This window comes from Ornithorhynchus anatinus, chromosome 1, assembly GCF_004115215.2.
Source record: "Ornithorhynchus anatinus isolate Pmale09 chromosome 1, mOrnAna1.pri.v4, whole genome shotgun sequence".
Lineage (NCBI taxonomy): Eukaryota > Metazoa > Chordata > Mammalia > Monotremata > Ornithorhynchidae > Ornithorhynchus > Ornithorhynchus anatinus.
The window spans coordinates 164,423,550-164,450,820 of NC_041728.1; the positions used below are offsets into that span (position 1 = coordinate 164,423,550).

At 52.1% G+C, this 27,271-nt stretch overlaps 1 protein-coding gene across 1 annotated transcript; it reads right to left on the bottom strand.

The window, feature by feature from the left end:
- RNF168 (ring finger protein 168) lies at positions 1-27,266 on the bottom strand. The gene is made up of 7 exons (XM_029058876.1): positions 27,195-27,266; positions 22,842-23,178; positions 21,787-21,863; positions 14,380-14,559; positions 7,498-7,622; positions 3,467-3,554; positions 1-2,363 (listed from the first exon to the last, which is right to left on the bottom strand). Exons 2-7 carry the CDS (start codon positions 23,140-23,142, stop codon positions 1,404-1,406), a joined length of 1,731 nt encoding a protein of 576 aa, XP_028914709.1. The 5' UTR covers positions 23,143-23,178; positions 27,195-27,266; the 3' UTR covers positions 1-1,403.
- Between the last annotated feature and the right edge of the window lie 5 nt (positions 27,267-27,271).

The window sequence follows — 27,271 nt, forward strand, 5'->3', positions numbered from 1 at the left end:
TTGGATTGACATTTAACTTTATTACTTAAATGTGCCATCACACACGGAATACTTAACAAAACCTGGAACATGCCGTGGGTAAAGATTTCTTAATATCACTGCTCCAGTCTCATTTTAGACTTAATTTTTATACAGCAAACACACACACACACACAAAAAAAAACAAAGCCAACTCATCGTTTGAGGTGCCTTTCCACACCGAAACTGAATCTTCCCCAGATAATACAACCAGACAACCAGGCAAGCATCAGAGGCTACTTAGCAACCTCTCTCTCTTTCTCCCCCTCCCACTGCTCATCCCTCTTCGCTCTCCCCAGCTCGAAAGTTGGTTTTCCATTTTCCTGGCTGCCTTTACAATCCCAAGACCGGTAACTGACCCGCTGGCTTCTGAAGGTGGTCTGAAAGGTCACAGGAAAAAGAAATCAGCAGCTGGGTTAATGAGAGTAAACCACGGACTGGTTGGAAGAATCTTTCTGCTGCTAATCAACCAGGTCTCGAGCGTTTTACTCCGGGCTTTCCCCACTCCACCACCTCCAGGCTCCATCGTCCGTAAAACCACGAGTGATTTGCGACGTCAAGCGGCTTTTCCCTTACTAGGCTCTCTCAACCCTCATCCGACTACGCCAGTGTACTAAAGGTCAGGACTTTTGAGGGGATCTGCCTCTTATTTAAAGTTTCCGATTAAACTCGGCTCTGTTTCATAAGCGCGAATGAACCTCGAGGGTAACCTCTTGATGTTTCGAGGAGACGCGAGCCCTGCGGTTCGACCCTTTCGAATTTCAACTCGGGGTGTTCCCTCAGAATGAAAAACCATATTCCAACACGTAAGCCCACGCATGTGCATTGAAGGTCTTTGCCCCGTAGCACTGACCGGATCCCACCGATAACGTTATTTGGCCAAAGCTGTCCGGAATAATAGTTTTTACCTAGAAAGAATATTCTGGCTCAACTGATTGGCCCTCTGCTCTGGAATTACTTACGGTTCTCACGAATAATGGGAAGGGAGTGGGAAGTAGTTCAGGACATTTCGTGGCAGTAAGAGTGAAGCTAAAGTGCAACTGGACGTTTGGAGAAGCGAAAGGGGAAAAATACGTTTTCCTCTTCTCCCTTAGTTAAGCACGGGTCGGGGACCGGGTGAGCCGATTACGCAAGCGGGAGAGGATGGTGGGAAGGGCCACGGACCCGACCGGGAAATACGACAACTTTCAGACCAGGACCGTCCCACACCGGAAGCCGGAGACCGACCCGGACCGGCCCCCAAACCCCGTCGACGCATCTATCCCGTCGGGTCCCTTGAATGGCGAAGACGCAGCGCTCGCCACCGATCCCGCCGGGAAAGAGGACTTGGGAGTGGCACGGGACAGAGCGTTGTAACAGGAAATTTACTCCTTACTCCCTACTCATCACTTTGCAGATCTCTGAAACATCTGAAATATTTTTTTTTGCGAGTTGCAAGGCCGGAGTGACTGGGCATCTTTCGATAAGTTACGGTTGTTCCGCACAGAACCCGGCACCTTCCCTCCCGGTTTCAACTGGCTCTTCGGAGGAGGTTGCCAATTTTCATCCTTAGGGCCCCTCCACGGCTTCTGGTGCTCGGCTCCGTTCTGTCTCTTTGAGCCCCTTTCTCTGGAACGACTCCTCTGCCCGTTCATCGGTTCGTCTCGAGACGCGGGCGGTTTGGTGCGGAGGAGATATTCGTCCGGAGAGCCTTTCTGCCTGTTCAGCTGCTGCTCTCTATCCACTTCTCTCTGCAGCTGCAAGGCCAGTAACCGATCCTCCTCCTCTTGCTTATGCCGCTCAAACAGCAGGCGCTCTAAGTCCACCAGTTTCCGGGCGAGGCTGCTCTGTGTTTCCTCTTGGTCCGCGGCGGCTTCCGGGCAGGTTTTCCTTTTCTTCCCAGAGGAAGGCACGTCGTCGGCTGTTCCGGGAGGCAACCCCTGGTCTTTTCTTTTCAAGGCGTCCTTGGCGACGGGCTGCCTCGTCTCTCCGCTGTCGGCCTCCCCGGGGCGGCGCGCCCTCGTCCGCGCCGGACGGCTCGGCGTGGGTCCGTTGTCCGTTTCGGCAGCGGGCTCGGCCGCCCCCGCGGGAGGAGATCCCACCTCGGCTTTCGCGTCGGTGCTCGGGCTCTGACCGGGATGGCCTGGCATCCGTTCACGCTCTCCCTCGAGACACTCCGCCGCGCTAAAGGCACGTAACTGAGGCATAGGTGAGTCTACAGGAGAATCCGTACTGTTTCTGTCCTGAACTCCGAGGAACGTTTGTGGAGATAATGTAGGCATTCCTTCCTCCTCCTCCTCCTCCTCCTCCTCTTCCTCCTCTTCTTCCTGCCACCCTGGGCTAGCTGTATTATCGCCGCCGTGGTCCTGCAGAAACAAAGATAAGGCAGTATCAGTGCAACCGATCGAATGTGGTTCGGTCAGATTTCACTGGGAACTAGAGGTTGTCTTCTTTCGATATGGACGCGCTAAACATAGAAGGGTTTTCCTCGTAAGAAACATCTTCCTTCAGTGGCTTGAATCACAGTCTCTTTTTCCCCTTAAAATTCCAATCCAATTCTCAGTCACCACTCCAAAATGCAAACCTCTCTTCACAGGAGCAGGGGCTGCAAAACAGCATCCGTGCCTCTGGCCTGGCATCACAGAAGAAAACGCTAAGATTTCTTTAGGGAACACTGCCTTCATTAGAGTCTGACGTTTTCCTAATTCACAACCTTCTTAAAAGTGCCCCTCCCCACCCCCATTAAGAGTTCTTTAAAATACGACCTCATCATGTATTCATCGTCTTCCCACTCACGGCACCCCATCGGTCACTTGTGTTCGTCATCCGTTCCCTATTCTTAGGCTTTTATCAGCATATGTCCATTCATTCATTCAGTAGTACTTATTGAGCTCTTACTATGAGCAGAGCACTGTACTAAGCGCTTGGAATGAACAAATCGGTAACGGATAGTGACAATCCCTGCCCTTTGACGGGCTTACGGCCTAATCGGGGGACCAACTTATGCCTCTTTCGCTCCCCTGGCCAGAGTGTAGATTTCTTAAAAGGTAGAGCCCACCTATTTGACTTCTTCTGTACGTTCCCCTCCAGTGATGAGGACGCTGGTTTCGCTTCCTCCAGGAAGGCTTCCCCGATCGGCCTCTCATCTCCCCACCCAATTCTCCCTCCCTTCTGTGCCACCTCGGTGCTTAAATCTCTCCCTGCTAAGCACTTTGATTTTCACCCTGCCCCTTTATAATCTGTTGCTCCCCCTAACCGTAATTTATTTTAAATGTCTGGCTCTCCCACTAGAATAGTAAACTCCTCAAGGGCAGGCATCAGGGTCTACCATCTCTAATGAACTCTCCTAAATCCTCGGCACGACTCTCTGCACGGAGGAAGCACTCAATAAATACCGTTAATTGACTGCATAAAGAGACAGGCACTCAATACCGTCGCTGGTGAGACGTTCCAGGAGAGGATAACGTACCTGTGACGTGGAGCTACTCGTGCCTTCCTTTGCGGGATCAGACTGCAAGGCCGGAACAGAGGAACTTTGGGATTTGGGCGACAGATACCTTTCGATAAAACAAAGGCGACAAATTAAAGTCTGAAAGGTTGCGGAGGAAAGCCCTCGAGTTCACTGGAAGAAAGAGGCCGGACGGAATCGACAGCGAACCCGCACTAAGGCGTTACAGTTAAGGTTGTCCGATTGCTTCGGGAAGTAGCGTGGCTCAGTGGAAAGAGCCCGGGCTTGGGAGTCGGAGGTCGTGGGTTCAAACCCCGACTCGGCCACTTGTCAGCCGTGTGACTGCGGCCAAGTCACTTTACTTCTCTGTGCCTCGGTTACCCCATCTGTAAAATGGGGATGAAGACTGTGAGCCCCACGTGGGACAACCTGATCACCTTGGATCTACCCCAGCGCTCAGAACAGTGCTCTGCACATAGTAAGCGCTTAACAAATGCCATCAGTTAGTTAATGCTTCCCGTTTCCCGGCAGGAGGTGTTACCATCCGGGTTGTGGCTCGAGTTTTGATCATCTCCTCTGCGGAATTTAAGAGGGAGGGTACGGATACCTCAGGGTAAGGGTCTGCTGCTCCCTGAGGTTGGCCGATTCGGGGAGGGGGAATACGGGGTTTGCTTTTCGTTCCTAACCCTGCAAGTCCCTTCCTCGAGTCGGCGCATTCTCTCCGGTTCTTACAGCCCCTTGCCTGCTGTGCGACCTTGGGCAAGTCACGACTTCTCTGTGCCTCAGTCACCTCACCTGTAAAATGGGCACTGAGGCTGTGAGCCCCGCCTGGGGCTCGATTTGCTCGTGTCCACCCCAGCGCTTAGTACAGTGCCTGGCACGTATCCCTACTGAAAGCTCTCCCCCTCCAGGAGGCCTTCCTAGATTAAGCCCCCCTTTTCCTCCTTCCCGTCCCATCGCCCCGATTCACTCCCTCTGCTCTACCCCCTCCCCGCCCCTCGGCACTTGTGTATATATGTACATATTATTCTGTATTTTATTATTTTTTATTTATTAGAGAAGCGGCGTGGTTCAGTGGCAAGAGCCCAGGCTTGGGAGTCGGAGGTCACGGGTTCGAATCCCGGCTCTGCCACTTGTCAGCTGGGTGCCTGTGGGCAAGTCACTTCACTTCTCTGGGCCTCAGTTCCCTCATCTGTAAAACGGGGATGAAGACTGAGAGCCTCACGTGGGACAACCTGATTACCCTGTATCTACCCCAGCCCTTAGAACAGTGCTCTTCACATAGTAAGCGCTTAATACCAACATTATTATTAATGATGTGCACAGATCTATAATTCTATGTATTTAGATTGCCGCTATTGATGCCTGTCTACTTGTTTTGATGCCTGTCTACCCCCTTCTAGACTGTGAGCCCGCTGTTGGGCGGGGATTGTCTCTGTTGCTGAATTGCACTTTCCAAGTGCTTAGTACAGTGCTCTGCACGCAGAAAGCGCTCAATAGATACGACCGATCGAAAGAATGAATGAATATAGCAAGCACTTAACAAAAACCATCATTACTACAAGGGGGCAGGGTGACTGAGGGCTTTAAAGCCGACGGTAAGGAGTCTCTGCTTGATGCGGAGGTGGATGGACGACCACTAGAGATTCCTGAGGAGCGGGGAGACGTGGCCTGAACGTTTTTGTGGAAAAATGATCCGGGCGGCGGAGCGAAGTACGGACCGGAGTGGAGAGAGACGGAAGGGAGCTTAACCTTTCTGTCCCACCGCTCTCTCCAATGTACTATGTCGGAGCTGTCACCATCACCACCAATAATAATGATAATAAAATGACTGTGGTATTTGTTAAGCGCTTACTATGTGTCTGGGACTGCACTAAGCGCTGGGGTGGATCCAAGCAGATCGGGTTGGACCCAGTCCCGGTCCCGCCTAGGGCTCCCAGTCTTAATCCCCATTTTACAGAGGAGGGAACTGAGGCACAGAGAAGCGAAGTGACTTGCCCGAGGTCACGCGGCAGACGAGTGGCGGAGCCGAGATTAGAACCCATGACCTTCTGACTCCTGGGAGCGGGCTCTCTCCGCTACACCATGCCGTTTCCCCCCCGCCCACCACTACCATCACCATCATTCATTCAATCGTATTTATTGACCGCTTACTATGTGCAGAGCACCGTACTAAGCGCTTGGAATGGACAAATGGGTAACAGATAGAGACGGTCCCTGCCCTTTGACGGGCTCACGGTCTAATCGGGGGAGACGGACACACGAGAACAATAGCGATAAACAGAATCGAGGGGATGAACGTCTCATTAAAATAATAGCAAATACATAGAATCGAGGCGATGTACATTTCATTAACAAAATAAATAGGGTGATGAAAATATATACAGTCGAGCAGATGAGTACAGTGCTGAGGGGAGAGGACGGGAGAGGGGGAGGAGCAGAGGGAAAGGGGGGAAAAGAGGGTTCAGCTGCGGAGAGGTGAAGGGGGGCGGTAGAGGGAGTAGGGGGAGAAGGGGAGCTCAGTCTGGGAAGGCCTCTCGGAGGAGGTGAGCTGTAGGTACGGTTTTGAAGAGGGGAAGAGAGTCAGTTTGGCAGAGGTGAGGAGGGAGGGCGTCCCGGGACCGCGGGTCGACGGCGGGACGGGCGAGACCGGGGGACGGCGAGGAGGTGGGCGGCGGAGGAGCGGAGCGTGCGGGGTGGGCGGTGGAAAGAGAGAAGGGAGGAGAGGTAGGAGGGGGCGAGGTGATGGACGGCCTCGAAGCCTAGAGTGAGGAGTTTTTGTTTTGTGTTGAGGTCGTTAGGCAACCACTGGAGGTTTTTAAGAAGGGGAGTGACATGCCCAGAGCGTTTCTGCGGGAAGATGAGCCGGGCAGTGGAGCGAGGAATAGACCGGAGCGGGGCGAGAGAGGAGGAAGGGAGATCGGAGAGAAGGCCGACACGGTAGCCTAGCCGGGATATGACGAGAGCCCGTAACATTAAGGTAGCCGTTTGAGTGGAGAGGAGAGGGCGGATCTTGGCGATATTATAAAGGTGAGACCGGCAGGTTTTGGCGACGGATCGGATGTGTGGGGTGAACGAGAGAGCCGAGTCAAAGATGACACCGAGGTCACGGGCCCGACAGATGGGAAGGATTGTGGTGCCGTCCACGGTGACGGGGAAGTCAGGGAGAGGACAGGGCTTGGGAGGGAAGATGAGGAGCTCAGTTCACCATCGGCCCCGAGGGGTTTACCGGGGTAAACTCCGACACCCTCCGCAGAAGCGTTGGTGCCTTGACCCCGGGCCTGAAGAAATAGGTGTTTTCAAGCTCGACCCAGAGCTGGGTGGAGGCAAGAGAAACCCCGTAGGTGGAGACCAGGGGCTGGGAGGACCACAACCTGCTGGCGGGGACGGGGGCAGGGAAGAAAAGGAGCCAACGACCGGGCTTCCCGCCTCCACACCGTTTTCCCCCTGCAAGAGCCAGGTTATCCACCTCCCTGGGAAAAGCTGTGGGGCTGGAGGTAAAGAATGAAAGACTGCATCCAACCAGTGACAACCCCACTGCTGGGTGACCTTGCCTTCATCCTCTCCAGGAGAACAGATCCACCCATCCTTTTTTCCCCTTAAAAGGGAGAGACACAGAGAGAGAGAGAGAAAGAGAAAAAGGAAAGGAAAGGAGGGGAGGGGGCAGAGACAGAGAGAAAAAGAAAAGCAGGAGTCTGATGATTAAAAAATTAAAACAAGAGCCCTTTTTTACTTCCCCACGGTACTGATTATTTGTCCTTTGAATATCACACGGGTTAAAAGCGCAACCCGATAAGAGAATGCAGACACGGCAGAGGCGCTGCATTCTCTTCCGCAGAAGGAGACGAACGTCGGTCACACCTTTTCTCCGTTTACGTACAGAATTCATTCAAAAGTATTTACTGAGCGCTTAACAGGTGCAGAGCACTGTACAAAGCGCTTGGAACGTACAATTCGGCAACAGATAGAGACCATCCCTGCCCAATGACGGACTCGCAGTCTAATCGGGACAGAATTAAGGCACGTACTAAACAACGCGCAGACGGACTTACTTTTGAATGTCTCCATCACTGCTTGGTTTGTTCTTGCCTGTCTTCCGAGCCTTCGGTGTAGTCAGATCAGCTTGTTTGGGAGTCCAAGGAGAGCTCGTGACACTTCCCTCATTCTTGGGCTTGTTCTTCAAGAATAGAAAATGGACAGACGGAATCAGTAAGGACAGCTTTATACAATTACCCACAAATGCATCATAAGAACCCAGAAATGATTCAGCGGCATTTTTAATCTCAAGATGTTCCGGCTTCTGAGTCTGTCGCTGTCTTCTGGGTAGTCCTGAGGGAACTAAGAGAATTCATTCATTCAATAGTATTTATTGAGCGCTTACTATGTGCAGAGCACTGTACCAAGCGCTTGGAATGGACAAATCGGTAACAGATAGAGACAGTCCCCGCCCTCTGACGGGCTTACAGTCTTATCGATTAGACCGTAAGTACAGAGTTGCAGTTCGGGTCTAATCCATCCAGGGAAATAGCACCAAATAAATTAACAATATTCTAGATAGAACTAATCTCGTTTTTATGGATCGCAATTTAACCTGGCAACTGCACAGAAAGGGAATTGCGCATACACATCATCATGAATTAGAAGAGAATTTTCTAAGCTCGAGACTGCTTCTCTTGCCCTTGTCCTCCATTAGCTAATGGAATAAAGGGGCAAGAGAATGCAGAGACGATCCCCAAAGAGCTTCGACCGAAACCCTAATTCCAGGCTCTTCAGGTTTGATCAAATTTAATCATCGTGAAGCAGTGTGGTCTAGTGGCTTGGGAGACAGAGGATGTGGGTTCAAATCCCAGCTCTGCCACTTCTCTGTTGCGTGACTTTAGGCAAGTCACTTAACTTCTCTGTGCCTCAGTTACCTCGTCTGTAAAACGGGGAATAAGAAGCGTGAGCCCCAAGTGGGACGACCTGATTACCTTGTATCTAGCCCAGGGCTTGGCACATAGTAAGCGCTTAACAAACGCCATCACTATGATTATTATATATGAATGCGTAGAAATACCCATTGTTTAACCAGATGACGTTCCTCTCCTCCTCCTTCCCTTTCTGTCTTTCTTGGAATCGCTGTCCATTCTTCCTTCTCACCAACTCTTGTTCATTTGCAAGGCTTTTTTTTAGAGAGGGGCAAGGAGGAAGAGAGGGAGTGAGAACCCTCACGGCCTAGTGGAAAGAGCCACTTTCCACTGGGAGCCAGGAGCCAGTGGGGAAGAGAGGGTTGAGACGGCGTGGCTCAGTAGAAAGAGGCTGGGCTTGGGAGTCAGAGGTCATGGGTTCGAATCCCGGACCTGCCACTTGTCAGCTGTGTGACTGTGGGCAAGTCACTTCACTTCTCTGCGCCTCAGTTCCCTCCTCTGCAAAATGGGGATGAAGACTGTGAGCCTCACGCGGGACAACCTGATTACCCTGGATCTACCCCAGCGCTTAGAACAGTGCTCTGCACACAGTAAGCGCTTAACAAATACCAACATTAGACCTGGGTTCTAATTCCACTTAACTTCTCTGGGCCTCAGTTTCCTCACTGTTCTCTTCCCTCAGACTGGGAGCCCCGTGTGGGGGAGAGATTGTCCGATCAGCTTAGACTGTAGCTAAGCCCTGGGGTAGATGGGCAGAGTGAGTGCTTCACAAATACCGCCCGTTATTATTACTAGTTTCACAGCACCACCGTCAAAACGACTTACCGGGCCTCCTCCAGCCACTCCTCTTCCCAGTTTCCCCTCTCCGAGACCCCCCCCATCGCTACATCTACGCAGAGAGCTCTCCTCCCTAGGTTTCTCGGCCCACTCGTTCATTCATTCGATGGTATTTATTGAGCGCTTACCGTGTGCAGAGCACCGTACTAAGCGACTGGGAGAGGACAATACAACACATTCCCCGCCCACGACAAGCTCACGGCCTGGGGTGGGGGGCGACGGACATTAATATAAATGACAGATACGTACCTGAGCGCTGTGGGGATGGGGGGGGAAGAACGAAGGGAGCAATCGGGGCGACGCAGAAGGGAGTGGGAGAAGAGGAAGGGGGGGTTAGTCTGGGAAGGCCTCTTGGAGGAGGTGGGTCTTCAGTGAGGCTTTGAAGGGGGAGAGGGTCACTGTCAGATTGGAGGAGGGAGGGCGTTCAAGGGCAGAGGCGGGACGTGGGCAAGGGGCTGGCAGCGAGACTGAGGCACGACGAGGAGGTTGGCATCACCACCCAAACGACTGCTTCCGGTCTCTCACTTGAGTGGGCTGTGTATGAGGCGGTGCCAAGCTGGCCCTCTGCCCTGCTCCCCCACCCCGGGACCCACCCAGTGACAAGTGGCATGGCCTACAGGAGAGAGCCCAGGTCTGGGAGTCAGAAGGTCGTGGGTTCTCATCCCGGCGCTGCCACTTGTCTGCTGTGGTCACTTCCCTTCTCAGGGCCTCAGTTCCCTCATCTGGAAAATGGGGACGAAGACCGTGAGCCCTGCGAGAAGCAGCGTGGCTCGGTGGCAACGGCCCGGGCTTGGGAGTCAGAGGTCGTGGGTTCTAAACCCGGCTCTGCCGCTTGTCAGTTGGGTGGCTTCGGGCTAGTCGCTTCACTGCTCTGTGCCTCAGTGACCTCATCTGGAAGATGGGGATGAAGACTGTGAGCCCCACGTGGGACAACCTGATCACCTTGTATCTCCCCCAAGTGCTCAGAACAGTGCTTGGCACATTGTAAGCGCTTAAATGCCATCATTATTATTGATATTACTATGTGGGACAGGGACTGTGTCCAGTCCAATGATCTTGTATCTACCCCAGTGCTTAGAACAGTGCCTGGCACATAACCAATACCATTATTATTATCATTATTAGGACTGTTGTGCCCACAGGCCAAACTGGACACAAGGCAGCAGTGCCTCCAAGCAGCAGCGTGGCCTCGTGGAAAGAGCACAAGGCGTGGAAGTCAGAGGACCTGGGTTCTAATCCCGGCTCCAACACGTCTTCGGCCCTGTGACCTTGGGCAAGTCACGTCGCTTCTCTGGGCCTCAGTTACCTCATCTGTAACGACGGGGATTAAGACCGGGAGCCCCACGTGGGACATGGATTGGGTCCAACCTGATTAGCTTGTGTCTACACCAGTGCTTAACAAATGCCATTAAAAAAAAGGGCTCTAAAAACTCCTAAAATGGCTACGAAACTTGGCGAGGAGAAACTACAATATCCTTTAGGAGACAGAAAGGGAAGAACCACCAAAACAGTTGGAGAAATGAAGCTGCTTCCACAGGAAAACATGACGAAAACGGTCTAGTACGAAAACAGCTGCAGGGCTATTATTAGTTCTTGCGCTTTTTTATCGTGTCTGTTAAGTGCTTACTATGGGCCAGGCAGTGTACTAAGCACTGGCGTAGACAGAAGCTAATCAGGTTGGACACGGCCCAGGTGGGGCTCAACAGTCCTAATCCTCATTTTAATTAACGTTAATTAATGTCGGTATTTGTTAAGCGCTTACTATGTGCAGAACACTGTTCTAAGCGCTGGGGTCGATACAAGGTCATCAGGTTGTCCCCCGTGGGGCTCAGAGTCCGAATGCCCATTTTCCAGATGAGGTCACTGAGGCCCAGAGAAATGAAGTGACTCGCCCACAGTCACACAGCTGACAAGCGGCAGAGCCGCAATTCGAACCCACGACCTCTGACTCCCAAGCCCGGGCTCTTTCCACCGAGCCGCGCTGCTTCTCTGCTTTTACATATGCGGTAACTGAGGTAAGGGTCTTTTAGATTGCAAGCCCGTCGCAGGGCAGGGTCTGTCTCTATCCGTGGCCGAACTGTACATTCCAAGCGCTTAGCAGAGTGCTCTGCACACAGTAAGCGCTCAATAAATACGACTGAATGAATGAGGCACAGAGAAGTGATCTACCCGGCACCTTGCATTCCTTAAGGGTTCACTCCGGGCCAGGTGCGGGGGAAGGCACAGGATAAACCGGAACGGCCACGGTCCCCTTTCCGACTAAGATTCACAGCTTAAGAGGAGGTAACTAATCCCATTTTCCAGACGGGGAAACCGAAGCGCAGAGGTGCAACGACCGCCCCACGGAAGCCCGGCAGCGAGAACCCAAGTCTCCAGGCTCCAGAAGCCAGGCTCTAACCACTAGACTACTCGGCCGACTGAGAGCGAGACCGGAGTTCGGGGATTGGCAGAAGGAAAAATTCGGGGCATCGGCGGTCAAACTGGCCCTTGGACTGTGTGCGTTCTTAAGGGACACGATGAATGCCAAGGGCAACTAACACTTCTTCTCCTTCACGAATCCCTGTTGGAGCCCGAAGGTTCGTCTGGCTGCCCTTCGATCCGACCCCAGAAGGGGACTGGGCTCCGGGAGTTATGTTAAAAAAAAAAAATGTTGGGCGAAACGTCCGAGGGAATGTCCCCAGAATCTTTAATTTTCTCCTGCCGGGGGCGGGAGGCAGGGAGGTCGGGACAGCAGAGAGGCAGGGAAGATAATAATAATAATTGTGGTATTCAAAGCCTTACTGAAGGCACATCTCCTCCGAGAAACCTTCCCTGACTAAACCTTCCTCTCCCACTTCCTTCTGCGCTGCTCTTACTCCTTCATTCAACCTCCCTCCCATCCCCACATCACATATATCTGTATATTTATTTATATTAATGTCTGCTTCCCCCCTCTAGATGTGAGCTCGTTATGGGCAGGAGTGTGTCTGTTGCAATACTGTACTCTCCCAAATGCTTAGTACAATGCTTCGCACACAGTAAGCGCTCGATAAATACGACGGAATGAATGGTATCTGGTAAGCGCTTACTACGTGCCAGGCACTCTACTAAGCGCTGGGGTGGATACGAGCAAATCGGGTCGGACACACTCCCTGTCCTGCCTGGGGCTCACGGTCTTAATCCTCATTTTACAGATGAGGTAACTGAGGCCCAGAGAAGTGACCTGTGGCTCGGCGGAAAGAGCCCGGGCTTGGGAGTCAGAGGTCATGGGTTCGAATCCCAGCTCTGCCACCTGTCAGCTGCGTGACTGTGGGCGAGTCACTTCACTTCTCTGCGCCTCAGTTCCCTCATCTGTAATATGGGGATGAAGACTGTGAGCCTCACGTGGGACGACCTGATGACCCTGTATCTACCCCAGCGCTTAGAACAGTGCTCCGCACACAGTAAGTGCTTCGCAAATACCAACTTGCCCAAGGTCACACAGGAGATGAAGGATCGATCCCGAGGCTCCCTTTTCCCCTAACTAGTGACAGACCTGTGCGGACGGCTTCCTCGGGGAGGATGTTTGGACTTCCTACAAAGGGCAGGCCCATCCTAATAATAATAGTAATAATAGTATTTGTTAAGCGTTTACCATGTGCCAGGCACTGTTCTAAGCACTGGGATGAAGACAAGCAAATCCTAGTTCTGGCCCCCAAACATCTGCTGGACTTGATTGAAGAAACACACTGCTTAGTGAATAGAGCACGTAACCGGGAGTCGCGGCGACCTGGATTCTAATACCAGCTCTGCCAATGCCCTCCTGGGTGACCTCGGGCAAGTCGCTTCCCTTGCCTTAGTTTCCTCATCTGTAAAATGGGAATAAGTTGCCTATGAAAGACTCCTAGTCTGTAAATTCTGTTTAGGGCAGGGATTGTGGGTCATCTGAATATCTCCTATCTACCCCAACGCTAGACTGTGAGCCCGTCAATGGGCAGGGATTGTCTCTATCTGTTGCTGAACTGTACACGCCGAGCACTTAGTACAGTGCTCTGCACATAGTAAGCGCTCAATAAATACTACTGAATAAATGAATAGAACACCACAAATGTCCCAACAGGCCTCGGAGAGGCCTTCCCTGACTCCGCCCTCCTTTCCTCTTCTCCCGCTCCCTTCTTTGTCTCCCTGACTTGCTCCCTTTATTCATCCCCCCTCCCAGCCCCACAGCACTTATGTACATAGCTCTAATTTATTTATTTCTATTCCTGTCTTCCCGGCCCTAGACTGTAAGCCTGTTGCGGGCAGGGAATGGGTCTGTTGTACTGTTATACTGTACTCTCCCAAGCGCTTAGTACAGTGCTCTCCGCACAGTAAGCGCTCAATAAATACGACTGACCGACTGACTTAGGTTAATCAGTGTTCCAATTATTATTAGGGTCATGGATTGGGGGACTTCTTGGATAATGCACCTTCGAGAATTTGAATTTAACTCTCTTAGCTCTCTTTAAATTTCACCCGTGAGTCACGTGAAAGAGAAGGCTTAATTCAAAATCCAGCTTAGTTTGTGTGCAGTTGCTTGATAATTCTCTCCTTCCAGGGCCTCTCCCTAACTAAGCCCTCATTTCCTCTTCTCCCCCTCCCTTCTGCTTTACCCTTGAACTTCGATTTGCACCTTTTATTATTATTGATAATAATAATGACGTTTGTCAAGCACTGACTACGTGCAAAGCACCGTTCTGAGAGCCGGGGAGGATCCAAGGTGCTCAGGTTGTCCCCCGTGGGGCTCACGGTCTTCATCCCCATTTTCCAGATGAGGTCACCGAGGCCCAGAGAAGTGAAGTGACCTGCCCTGAGTCACCCAGCCGACAAGCGGCAGAGCCGGGATGTGAACCCACGACCTCCGACTCCCCAGCCCGGGCTCTTTCCACTGAGCCGCGCCGCTTCTCTAAGCACCCCTCCCCCTCAGCCCCGCCGCACTTCTGTCCATATCCATAAATCGATTTCTTTAATGTCTGTCTTCCCCTCTCGACCGTAAACTCCTCGTGGGCAGAGAACAGGTCGATCGACTCTTACGTACTGTACCTCCCTCCCCCGACCTGCTTAATACAGTGCTCGGCGCACGGTGAGCGCTTAAGAAGTACCACCGATTGGCCGCTTCACTTCCTCAGGCGAAAACGACGCTCCACTGAGGCCCGATACGGAAAAATGTTTCGCTTCGTCACTGGGACTCACCAGGTTGATGCTCAATTGACGTGCAATCTCTTCATCTTGTTTCAACTGTTTCTCCATTTCCCTTCGCCTCTGTTCCGCTTGTCTTTGTTCTTCCTCCTCCTCCTCTTTTAGGAGTCTCCGAATGTATTCTGCACTGGCCTTTCTCTCCTCTTCTTCGTAGGCTCGCCGCTCTGCCTCCACCTTAGAGAAGCGACGGCGGAATCCAGGCCGCCAGAATGTTACTGACCGTCGATAACAGCGGCAAAGACGACCGCGCTGTTTATTAAGTGCTTCCTAAACTCCGAGCGCTGCGCGCAGCATCGGGGTAGATACGAGATCATCACACAGTGAAGCAGCGTGGCTCGGCGGAAAGAGCCTGGGCTTGGGAGTCAGAGGTCATGAGTTCGACTCCCGGCTCTGCCACCTGTCAGCTGTGTGACTGTGGGCGAGTCACTTCACTCCTCTGGGCCTCAGTTACCTCATCTGTAAAATGAGGATTAACTGTGAGCCCCACGTGGGACGACCCGATGACCCTCTATCTACCCCGGCGCTTAGAACGGTGCTCTGCACATAGTAAGCGCTTAACAAATACCAACATCATTATTATTATTACATCAGTCCCTGCCCTGTTGCGGGCTCACAATCTAAGAAGGACTATTATCCGCATTCCTCAGGTGAGGAAACTGAGGCACGGAGGGGGTAGGCGACCTGCTCCTGGTGGGACGGCGGGCTGGTGGTCGAGCGGGGATTAGAATGCGGGTCTCCCGATTCAAAATCCCAGACTCTAGAGCTGTCATCTGCAGGGCGGAAGCAGCGTGGCTCAGCGGAAAGAGCCTGGGCTTCGGCGTCAGAGGTCATGGGTTCGGCTCCCGGCTCCGCCACTCGTCAGCTGTGTGACTGTGGGCGAGTCACTTCACCTCTCTGTGCCTCAGTTCCCTCATCTGGAAAACGGGGATTAACTGCGAGCCTCACGTGGGACGACCCGATGACCCTGTATCTCCCCCAGCGCTTAGAACAGTGCTCTGCGCATAGTAAGCGCTTAATGAATACCAACATTATTAACATTATTAACTTCTGAAGGAGGAAATGGCTAGTGCTACCGGGCAGAGGCAGAAAACATCACGGACGAGAGAGAGACCTGGAAGGGGAAAGGTGAAGGGACGAAAGCCCTACGACTTCTTGGGACTCGGGCTCAGCGAGAGATCTTTCTCAGAACCCCCACACCCGAGGTCTGAGCCCCTTTCCCGAGAGGCTGGCCGCTCCGCGGGCAACCTCACCCCCCGTTCGTTTCCAAACGGAGCCCACTCGCTTCCCCTTGGGGGGGATGTGGACCCCAGAGAGCTCCAACCACCAACCTCCACGCAGGGAGTCTGTGCCGAGGGAGGGGAGGCAACGGCGCGCACCCTGCCTCGACTTCCCTGCACAGATGGGCCTACCGACTTGGGCGCACTGTATTCTCCCAAGCGCGCAGAACAGGCTCTGCGCAGGGTCGGCGCTCGGTGCGATTGATCTCGAACCAATTCTCAGAGCGAGGACTTTTTCACCTTCTCCATTCATTCAACAGTATTTATTGAGCGCTCACCCTTTGCAGAGCACTGTACTAAACGCTTGGAAAGGACAATGCGGCAACAGATAGAGACAATCCCTGCTCAATGCCGGGCTCACAGTCTAATCGGGGGAGAGAGACGGACAAAAACAAGACAACATCCAGGAAACCTGCCCTGATTAACCTCTCTTCTCCCCACCGTCTCTGCCCTCCCTTGGGACCCCCCCCGCCCAAGCACTTGGATACCCACCGCCCTTGTGTCCGTATTCTTATACTCAGCTGCTTCCCCTAGCTGTAATTTATTTTCACCTCTGTCACCCCCGCTAGACTGTAAGCACCTCAAGGGCAGGGGTCATGTCTATTCTACTCCAACAACTGCTCAGCGCAGCGCTCGGCACACCGTAAGCGCTCAATACATAGCACTGACTTAATAATGTTGGCATTTGCTAAGCGCTTACTGTTCATTCATTCAATAGTATTTATTGGGCGCTTACTATGTGCAGAGCACTGCACTGAGCGCTTGGAATGTACAGATCGGGAACAGATAGAGACGGTCCCTGCCCTTTGACGGGCTTACAGTCTTGCCGAGCACTGTACCAAGCGCTGGGGAAGATCCAGGGTAATCAGGTCGTCCCACGGGAGGCTCACAGTCTTCATCCCCATTTTACAGACGAGGGAACTGAGGCCCAGAGAAGGGAAGTGACTCGCCCACAGTCACACAGCTGACAAGTGGCAGGGCTGGGATTCGAACCCATGACCTCTGACTCCCAAGCCCGGGCTCTTTCCACTGAGCCACGCTGCTGCCTCTACACCCGTCACACGTCTCGCCAAGGAGGGGTGGTTCCGAGAGTCTCGCTCTCCCAGGTTTAAGGCCTGGTCTCAGGGACTCCTCCCCAAAGCAGCGTGGCTCAGTGGCAAGAGCCCAGGCCTGGGAGGCAGAGGACGTGGGTTCTAATCCCGGCTCCACCACCTGTCTGCTGGGTGGCCTTGGGCAAGCCACTTTGCTTCTCTGTGCCTCAGTTTCCTCATCTGGAAAGTGAGGATTAAGACTGTGAGCTCCATGCGGGACAAGCTGAGGACCTTGTAGCTTCCCCAGCGCTTAGAACAGCGCTTGGCACACAGTAAACGCTTAGCAAATACCATCATCCTCCTCCTCCTGAACTCTACACCTGGCCCTGTTCTGAGTCCAGCGGGAGCAGTTCTTCCACATACATATCTTTGAAGAGGCAGCTTGGCCTAGTGGACGGAACACGGGCCTGGGAGTCAGAAGGACCTGGGTTCTAATCCTGGCTCCGCCACTCGTCTGCTGTGTGACCTTGGGAATGTCAATTAGACTTCTCTGTGCCTCAGTTCCCTCATCGGTAAAATGGGGATTAAGACTAGGAGCCCCACGTGTGGGACAGGGACCGTGTCCAACCCGATTAGCCGGTATCTACACCAGTGCTTAGTACCGTGCCTGGCATAACGTAAGCGCTTAACAAATACCATGTGACAAGAAAAAAATGACAGAGAATAAGGGTTTTTATTATATCATTGCTATTAGTATTCCCTTATTATAGAGCAATGCAGCCTCAGAGGAAACTGCTGCGTGTATGTAGAGGGTGATCAAGACGACAGTACTTGAATGCTCATCTAAGGCCGAGAGGCCGTGTGGCCTAGTGGGAAGAGCATGGGCAGGGACTGTCTCTATCTGTTGCCGAATTGTCCATTCCAAGCGCTTAGTACAGTGCTCTGCGCATAGTAAGCGCTCAACAAATACTATTGAATGAATGACTGGGGCTGGGAGTGCCCTCTATGCTCCTCCCCTTCTCCCTTCCCCTCAGCACTGTGCTCATTTGTCTATATTTTTATTACCCTATTTATTTTGTTAATGAGGTGTCCATCCCCTTGATTCTATTTATCGCGATTAAGTTGTCTTGTTCTTTTCCGTCTGTCTCCCCCGATTAGACTGTGAGCCCGTCGTTGGGCAGGGACTGTCTCTATCTGTTGCCAAACTGTACATTCCGAGTGCTCAGTACAGTGCTCTGTACACAGTAAGCGCTCAGTAAATACTATTGAATAAATGAACGAGAGCCTGGATACTAATCCTGCCTCTGCCGCTCACCAGCCGTGGGCCCCTGGTCAAATCACGTCACTTCTCTTGGCCCCCGTTTCCTGATCTGCGAAAGAGGGACGCAATCTTCCTCGTACGCAGACTCTGAGCCCCACAGAAGACGGGGACGATCTGACCTGATCATCGCATATACACCCCAGGACTCAGTACAGCGCTTGGCACATCGTGAGCGCTTCAAGCCACTTGTCGCCCGGGTGACCTCGTTATTACGTCGCGTAACTTCTCGGTGCCTGTCACCTCATCTGTAAAATGGGATTTTCCAATCCCCGGTCTCCCTTCTCTTTCTGTGATTAGCCCCAGGTGGGACCTGATTATCTTCTCCCCACCCCAGGGCTTAGTACAGTGCTTGGCACATAATAAGGAAACCACTATTATTATATCATTCGTTCATTCAATCGTATTTATTGAGCGCTTGTGTGCAGGGCACTGTGCTGAGCGCTTGGCAGAGATACAAGAAGAGTCACATTCCCTGCCCACAAAGAGATTATAGTTGGGGGGCGGGGGAGGGACAGACATCAATACAGATAAATAAAATGACAGATATATACAAAAGGGCGGTGGGGGAGGAGGAAAGGGAGGAAGTCGGCGACACAGGAGGGAGTGGGAGATGAGGAAAAGTGGGGCTTAGTCAGGGAAGGCCTCTTGGAGGAGATGGGCTTTCAGTAGGGTCGGGGAGAGTAACTGTCTGTTGGATTTGAGTGGGGAGGGGGCTCCAGGCCAGAGGGAGGACATGGGTTAGAGGATGGTGGCCAGTTATAATAATTATAATAATAACAACTACGACAGTTTTCCGGAGGAAGCAGTGTCCCCTACCGGATACAGCACAGGTCTGGGATTCTAATCCCGGCTCCGCCACTTGTCTGCCGGGTGACTTTGGACGAATCACTTAACATCTCTGTGCCGTAGTTTCCTCATCGGTAAAATGGGGACTAAGACCGCGAGCCCCATGTGGGAGCATGGACTCTGTCCAACCTGATCAGCTTGTAGCTGGGAAGCAGCGTGGCTCAGTGGAAAGAGCCCGGGCTTCGGAGTCAGAGGTCATGGGTTCGACTCCCGGCTCTGCCCCTTGTCAGCTGGGCAAGTCACTTCACTTCTCTGGGCCTCAGTTACCTCAGCCTCACGTGGGACAACCTGATGACCCTGTATCTCCCCCAGCGCTTACAACAGTGCTCTGCACAGAGTAAGCGCTTAACAAATACCAACATTATTATTATTACCTCTCCCATCGCTTAGTACAGTGCCTGGCACATGGTAAGCGCTTAGCAAATAAACATTAAAAAAAAAAATAAAAATGGAGTAGCTTCCAGACCTGGCCACAGCTGGGAATTGGGGGGGGGGGGGGGCCTTGGTGCAGGTGGCACTGCCAGGGAGTGGGCAGGACTAGGGAAGGGAGAGTGCCGAGACACCTTGGGTTGTGCTCAGCCACCAGTTCAGTCTTTGGTTTGTGGTGAGCAGCTGGAGCCTCCCCGCTTGCATGAAATGAGACTGTATTTTGAATTGCTACTTAGTGCCTTCCTCGAGTTGGGCTTGTGATTGTTATTCTTGTGGCATGTGTTAAATGCTCACGGTGCTTGGCACATAGTAAGCGCTTAACAAATACCAAATTATTATTATTATATGAAAAGCACCATCCTTAATGCTGGGGTGGATGCAGGTTACTCAGGTAGGACGCAGTTCCTGTCCAACACGGGGTTTACAGTCTAAGTAGGAGGGAAGACAGGAATGGAATCCCCATTTTACAGATGAGGAAACCGGGGGAACGGAGTAGTTGCCCAAGGTCACAGAGCAGGCAAGTGGCAGGGCCGAGATCAGAACCCAGGTCCGTGCTCTTTCCCCTAAGCCACGCTGCTCCTCCGGTGAAGCGATATATTCTTCTTTCCTCCATCTGAGGTCCAGCCACAATTCCATGGGCTGGCTGAGACTTCCGGGGCCGCTTGTGGAAGGCTGCAATCAACTTTTTCAGGCCTTACCAAGGGTATTCCTCTGTGGCTCACGGGCCCCTGCTCCTGATGTACTGCCAGGGTTACAAATGGCCCGATGGAGCTTTTACACCCCCTTCTTCCTTTTAATAATCATAATAACGGCCCCTTTGAAGCGCTTACTATGGGCCAAGCACTCTTTCAAGCGCTGGGGTAGATACAAGGTAATCAGGTTGCCCCACGTGGGGCTCAAAGTCTTCAGATGAGGTAACTGAGGCACAGAGAAGTGAAGTGGCTTGCCCAAGGTCACACAGCAGACAAGTGGCGGAGCCGGGATTAGAACCCACGTCCTCTGACTCCCAAACTGAACGGAGAGACAAAGGCACACATACTCCAGGACACTCCTGTCTTGGTTAAGCGCAGAAAGTCAGCTGGGCTTTTTAGCAGAGGGGCGAGGCGCTGTTTCTGACCCCTATATTATGGTCGCGGAGGTGGTGAGGAAAAGACTTTTTCTCACAAAAAAGGGAAATAGCTCTTTTTTCTTTAAAAAAAAAAAAGATTTTCGTTAAGCACTTATTGGTTGCTAGGCACTGTACTAATCGCTGGGGTAGGTAAAAAAAATTCAGGCTGTACACACTCCATGTCCCACGAGGGGCTCACAGTCTCGATCCCCATTTTACCGAAGGCACCGCGACAAAGAGAAGCAGAGTGACTTGCCCAGGGTCACGCAGCAGACAGGCGGTGGAACCGGAATTAAAACCGAGATCCTTCTGACTCCCAGACCCACGCTCCTTCCACTAGGCCACAGTGCTTCTCTCGCCGCTTAGGTAGCCCTTGCTTCCCCTTTCTTTTAACCCTCACATTCAGCGTGTCAGTTTATCCTGTGGGTTTTGACGTTTTCAGGATCTGCTCCTTCCTCCATTCCCTAAACAGCACCCGTCGTGATAAAGGTACTCGTCACATCCTGACTGCAGAGTATTCAAATCAGCCTCCTCACTGGTCTACCTATTTTCTGCATTTTCCCTTTCCGGTCTGTGGCCAGAATCATCTCTCTAAAAAAAGGAATCTGGCACGGATTTCTTCATTTCTCAAAAAAGGCTCCGACAGTCCCTCGTTTCTCTCTGTATAATTCCTGACCACTGGTTTCCAAGCCAGCTCCCTGCCTCTTATTTACTTGGATCCACGTGTTTGGTTTTTTTTTAAATCTCCATGCCACCTGCCATCACGCTGGTTCAAGAACGTGGGGATCCCGACTTGTCTCGACGCAGATCTCGCTGCCTCTTGTCTCTGTCTCTTCTCCAGTCCGCACCTCACTTTCCTGACCAGATCATTTTTCTAAAACATTATCTTGTGTGCCCCTGCCCGCTCCTCTAAATCCTCCAACGGTCTGCCCAGGCAGAGAGTCCCGACCATCAGCTTTAAGGCGCTCATTCAACTCTCTCCCCCCTATTTATTCTCCCTCTTCTCCCACTACAACCCAGCTCAAGCACTGACCTCTTGCTGACGTCCCCCTTCCTTCCTGCAACTTCCAATCCCCTTCCCACCTGGCAGTCCATTACTCTCCCCGCTTTCGGAGCTCTCCCTAATTTCCAGGAGGTCTCCTCTGATTAATCTCTCAAATCCTCAACTCACTACCGTCACTTCAGCACTTCCAAATCTCCTAACCGCCTCCTCGCCCCCTCTCCCAGTAGCACGCACGCACCTACCCTCAAACTCCGCTGCTTCCCCTTACCTGTAATTTATTTTAGTCTCTGGCTCCCTTGCAAGACTACCTCCCACGTGGTCAGTACGACAAACTGGCTCTTTTTTATTTTTCTATTGGCTAGAAAAATGATCGATTTGGGACCTACCTTGCTGATCTCCTCTTCATATTCCTGCCTCAATTCTCCGGGTTTGCTTAACCTTCGTTCGGGCTGACGTGAATCAACTGTTTCAGACCGAGAGAGAAAATATGCTCGTCTTAAATGATTTAGAATTTTCTCATTAGCCGCGTATTTGTGAGACTGGCGGGGATCCCAGAAGATGCGTTAGTAATAAAGCATTGTGGGCTCGTATTAGTAATAAAGCATTGTACTCTCCCAGAGACTTAGTACAGTGCTTTGCACGCAGTAGGCGGTCCATAAACACGATCGACCAAATCATAATAATAATAATGTTGGTATCTGTTAAGCGCTTACTATGTGCCGAGCCCTGTTCTAAGCGCTGGGGTAGACACAGGGGAATCGGGTTGTCCCACGTGGGGCTCACGGTCTGCATCCCCATTTTACAGATGAGGTCACTGAGGCACGGAGAAGTGAAGCGACTTGCCCAAAGTCGCGCAGCTGCCAAGTGGCCGAGCCGGGATTCGAACCCGTGACCTCCGACTCCAAAGCCCGTGCTCTTTCCACAGAGCCACGCTGCTTCTCGTGGCGAATTGAATAATAAAGCCATTATCTGGATTTCTTCACATCAGAGCTAAGTGAGAATATAATACAGGACTATGCCAGAGCCTAGTACGGTGCTGGTCCACAGCAAGCACTCCTATACTAGACTTACTATTTTCTTATCGCCCATTTGGCATTATTATGACCCACGTATTTCACTTTACCATACCGGAGAAAATACCTCTGAGGTAGTCAGTCTCCCGGTCGAAAGAACGACAACAGCGCTCTTGAAAAGCTCCGCCCGGCCCCTCGGCTTACAAAACAAACCCGGCAGAGTCCAACTTTTTAACCCAGTGACCGGGCTCGGCCAATTCTGCGACATCACGCCAAGATCGTCTCCGTCAACCCTGGCTCCGGGTGAAAACCGAACCTGCCCGAGACCAATCCTCGAGGTCTAAATAACGACTCGGACGGGTACCGGCCCTCGTTCGGTCGCTGTGGATTGTCGTTTTAAGGGAGGACGGGTCCAGCTTTCCACTCACCTTCCGGCTGTGTTTCCTGCCCGCTGGCTCTCCTTCGGCATTCCTCGGGATAGTTCTTCTGAATCCTCTCCCAGAGCTCCGAGTCGATCAGCGTGTTACTGCGGGCGTGGTAGCGGGCCCAGGTAGAGACCCGCCGGCGACAGAACGGGCAGTACAGATTGGCCTTCTCCACCGTTAACTGGAAACACGATCTGCAGAGCGTGTGGTTACAGGGCAGGGTGACCGGTTCTATGAGGATTTCCGTACATATCTGGCACTGGCAGTCGGATAAGGACAGAGGGGCGTCGGAGAGTTTGGCCATCCTGGTATGGGAACGAGGCTAGCGCGGCATCAAAACCTGAAAAGAGAACCCGAGACGCTCTCTACCCCGAGGACGCGAAAAGTCGCGACCCCTATAACGGCGTTCGTGGCCGCGCGATTCCTCGGGCCGCGATCCGAGAACGCTGAGAGAGCACGGTTTTTACGAGGAAAGAAAGCTTGGGCAGGTAGCTGTGTGACTGTGGGCCAGTCACTTGACTTCTCTGTGCCTCGGTGACCTCATCTGTAAAATGGGGATTACCTGTGAGCCTCACCTGATGACCCTGTATCTGCCCCAGCGCTTAGAACAGTGCTCTGCACATAGTCAGCGCTTAAACAAATAGCAACATCATTAGACCGCTCGGCTCATGGAATATTCAGTCACTCGACGGTATTTACTGAGCGCTTACCGTGTGCTCAGAGCTGTACTAAGCGCTTGGGAGAGCACGATACAATAAGCAGACACATCCTCCTGCCCGTAACGGGCTTACAGGCTACAGGGGCGGAGAGACGGATATGAATCTAAATAAATGACATATTTATTGACAGAATGACAGAAAACATAAGTGTTTTGGGATGAGGCCGAGTGAATGATAATGTTGGTATTTGTTAAGCGCTTACTATGTGCAGAGCACTGTCTTAAGCGCTGGGGGAGATACAGGGTCATCAGGTCGTCCCACGTGAGGCTCACGGTCTTCATCCCCATTTTACAGATGAGGTACCTGAGGCCCAGAGAAGTTAAGGGACTTGCCCACAGTCACCCAGTTGACAAGTGGCAGAGCCGGGATTCGAACCCATGACCTCTGACTCCCAAGCCCGGGCTCTTTCCACTGAGCCACGCTGCTTCTCTAAAGGGAGCAAGTCAGGGTGAGGCAGAAGGGAGTGGGAGAAGAGGAAAGCAGGGCTTAGTCAGGGAAGGCTTCTTGGAGGAGATGGGCCTTCCATAAGGCTCGGAAGGTGGGGAAGATGGAGGAATAAACCTGGAGGTGTTCATTCAATCGCATTTATTGAGCGCTTACTATGTGCAGGGCACTGTACTAAGCGCTGGGAATGTACAATGCGGCAACAGATACAATCCCTGCCCAATGACGGGCTCACAGTCTGTGAGCTCATGGTGGACAGGAGCTGTTATTCTTGACTGCTGTATTCATTCAGACATATTTATTGAGCGCTTTCTATGCGCAGAACACTGTAATAATAATGATAATGCTGGTATTTGTTAAGCGCTTACTATGTGCCGAGCACCGTTCTAAGCGCCGGGGTAGATCCGGGGTAATCAGGTTGTCCCATGGGAGGCTTACCGTCTTCATCCCCATCTTAGAGATGAGGGAACTGAGGCACCGAGAAGTGACTTGCCCACAGTCACACAGCTGACAGGGGGCGGAGCGGGGATTCGAACCCATGACCCCTGAGCCCGGGCTCTTTCCACTGAGCCACGCTGCTTCTCTTAATTGTACTAAGCCCTTGGAAGAGGACAATACAGCAAAAGAGAGAGACGGGGATCGTCTCTGCCCACAACGGGCTTGCAGTCTAAGGCGGGACGACGATGACAGTCTTTCCCCACAGCTTGGCGCAGTGCTCTGCGCCCAGTAAGTACTTAATACTGGAGCCCGGGCTTGGGAGTCAGAGGTCGTGGGTTCTAATCCCGGCTCCGCCGCTGGTCAGCTGTGTGACTTTGGGCAAGTCACTTCGCTTCTCCGTGCTGCCTCAGTTACCTCATCTGTAAAATGGGGATGAAGACTGTGACCCTCCACGTGGGACAACCTGTTCACCTTGTACCCTCTCCAGCGCTTAGAACAGTGCTATGCACCTAGTAAGCGCTTAACCAATGCCATCATCATTATTAAATACGACTGAATGAAGTTTGTTCTAGTGTCCTCTCCTCGGCGTTCAGTCCAGTGCTGTGCACATAGTAAGTGCTTAAATGCCATTATTATTATTAATAAATACAAATGAGTGAATGGTTGTTCTAGTGTCCTCTCCCCAGTCCAGTGCTGTCCACACAGTAAAGGCTTAAGAAATGCCATCAGTATTATTATTATTATTATTAATAAATATGATTGAATGAAGGTTGTTCTAGTGTCTTCTCCACAGCGCTTAGTCCAGTCCAGTGCTGTGTACATAGTAAGCGCTTAAGCAATGCCATCATTATTATTATTAATATATATGACTGAATGAATGAATGCTGTTCTAGTGTCCTCTCCCCAGCGCTGTGCACATAGTAAGCGCTTAACAAATGCCATCATCATCATTACTATTAAATGCTAGCGAATGAATGAATGTTGTTCTAGTGTTCTCTCCCTAGTGCTTAATCCAGTGCTGTGCACATAATAAGCGCTTAACAAATGCCATCATCATTATTATTAATAAATACAACTGAATGAAAGGTTGTTCTAGTGTCCTCTCCCCAGAGCTTAGTCCAGTGCTGTGCACGTAGTAAGCGCTTAAGAAATGCCCTCATTACTATTATTATTATTATTGTTATTAATGTGATTGAGTGAATGAATGTTGTTCTAATGCCCTTTTCCCAGCGCTTAGTCCAGCGCTGTGCACGAAGTAAGCGCTTAACAAATGCCATCATTATCATCATTATTAAATGCAATTAAATGAATGAATTAATGTCATTCTAGTGTCCTCTCCCCAGCGCTTAGTCCAGTGCTGCGCACACAGTAAACGCTTAACAAATGGCATCATTATAATTAATAAATATGATTGAATGAATGAAGGTTGCTCTAGTGTCCTCTTCCCAGTGCTTAGTCCAGTGCTGTGCACGTAGCAAGCGCTAAACGAATGCCATCATTAATTATTATTAATAATAAATGTGATTGAATGAATGTTGTTCTAGTGTCCTCTTCCCAGCGGGGTCCAGCGCTGTGCACGAAGTAAGCGCTTAACAAATGCCATCATTATCATTATTAAATGCGATTAAATGAATGAATTAATGTTGTTCTAGTGTCCTCTCCGCAGCGCTTAGTCCAGTGCTGTGCATACAGTTAAACGCTTAACAAATGGCATCATTATTAATAAATATGATTGAATGAATGAGGGCTGTTCTAGTGTCCCCTCCCCAGCACTTAGTCCAGCGCTGTGCACGTAGCAAGCGCTAAACGAATGCCATCATTATTATTATTATTAATAAATGTGATTGAATGTTGTTCTAGTGTCTCTTCCCAGCGTAGTCCAGCGCTGCGCACGTGGTAGGCGCTCAACCAATGCCATCATTATTATTATTATTATTAAATGACTGTTGTTCTAGTGTCCTCTCCCCAGCGCTTAGTCCAGTGCTGGCACCCGGTAAGCGCCCGAGGGGCCCGACTGACCGAATCAGCTTGCAATTTCTTCCCCCGGAGCCTCCTCCTGGGTCCGTCCTTCGGCGGGGCCACGGGTGAGCGGGCTGGGTCACCTCGCCGTGGGCGGGGGACGTGTCTGCTGGCTGTCGTCCTCCCCCAAGCGCTTAGCACAGCGCTGTGCGCACGGAAAGGGCTCGCCAGACAGGATGCAATGAGTGACAGGTGGAGGCTTGGGCCTGGGCTTTGGTTGGCCACGGCCTGTCCTCGGCCAGTCCTATCTGCGGAGCCCAACACTGCACGAAGCGCTGGGGAGAGGGCCAACACGAAGGTCTTCTCCCCCTCCAAGCGCTCAGCACAGTGCTGCGCACAGGGTAAGGGCTCGCCAGACAGGACAGTGCCCTGCACATAGTAAGCGCTCAATAAATACTATTGAATGAATGAATGAGTGACAGGACGAGGCCCGTCCTCGGCCAGTCCTATCTGCGGAGCCCAACATTGCACTAAGCGCTGGGGAGAGGGCCAACACGAAGGTCTTCTCCCCTTCCAAGCGCTCGGCCCAGTGCCGTGCCCGGGGTAAGGGCCCCCCTCCTCCTCCTCCTCCTCCAAGAGGCCTTCCCAGCCTGCGCGCCCGTCGTCTTCCTCAGCCGGCCTTCCCTCCCGCGCCCCTCGGAGGCCTTCAATCGCATGGCTGTATGTGCGCGGACGAAGCCCGCCCGCCCGTCCGCCCGCCCGTCCGCCCGTCCGTCGGTGTGTCGGGGCGGTTTACCTGAGGCGCGTCGGGGCCGTTGTTTGGGAGGGGGCCGAGGGGAGGGGGAGGAGGAGGCCGGGCCGGGCCGGGCCGGG

Bases quoted from the DNA above. Each gene is read 5' to 3' on its own strand.
- RNF168 (XM_029058876.1), bottom strand. From the start codon at position 23,142: ATGGCCAAACTCTCCGACGCCCCTCTGTCCTTATCCGACTGCCAGTGC. The intron at 21,864-22,841 runs GTGAGTGGAAAG...GGTCTGAAACAG, and splicing joins GCAGGAAACACAGCCGGAAG to TTGATTCACGTCAGCCCGAA. The intron at 14,560-21,786 runs GTAGGTCCCAAA...CGCTTCTCTAAG, and splicing joins ATGAAGAGGAGATCAGCAAG to GTGGAGGCAGAGCGGCGAGC.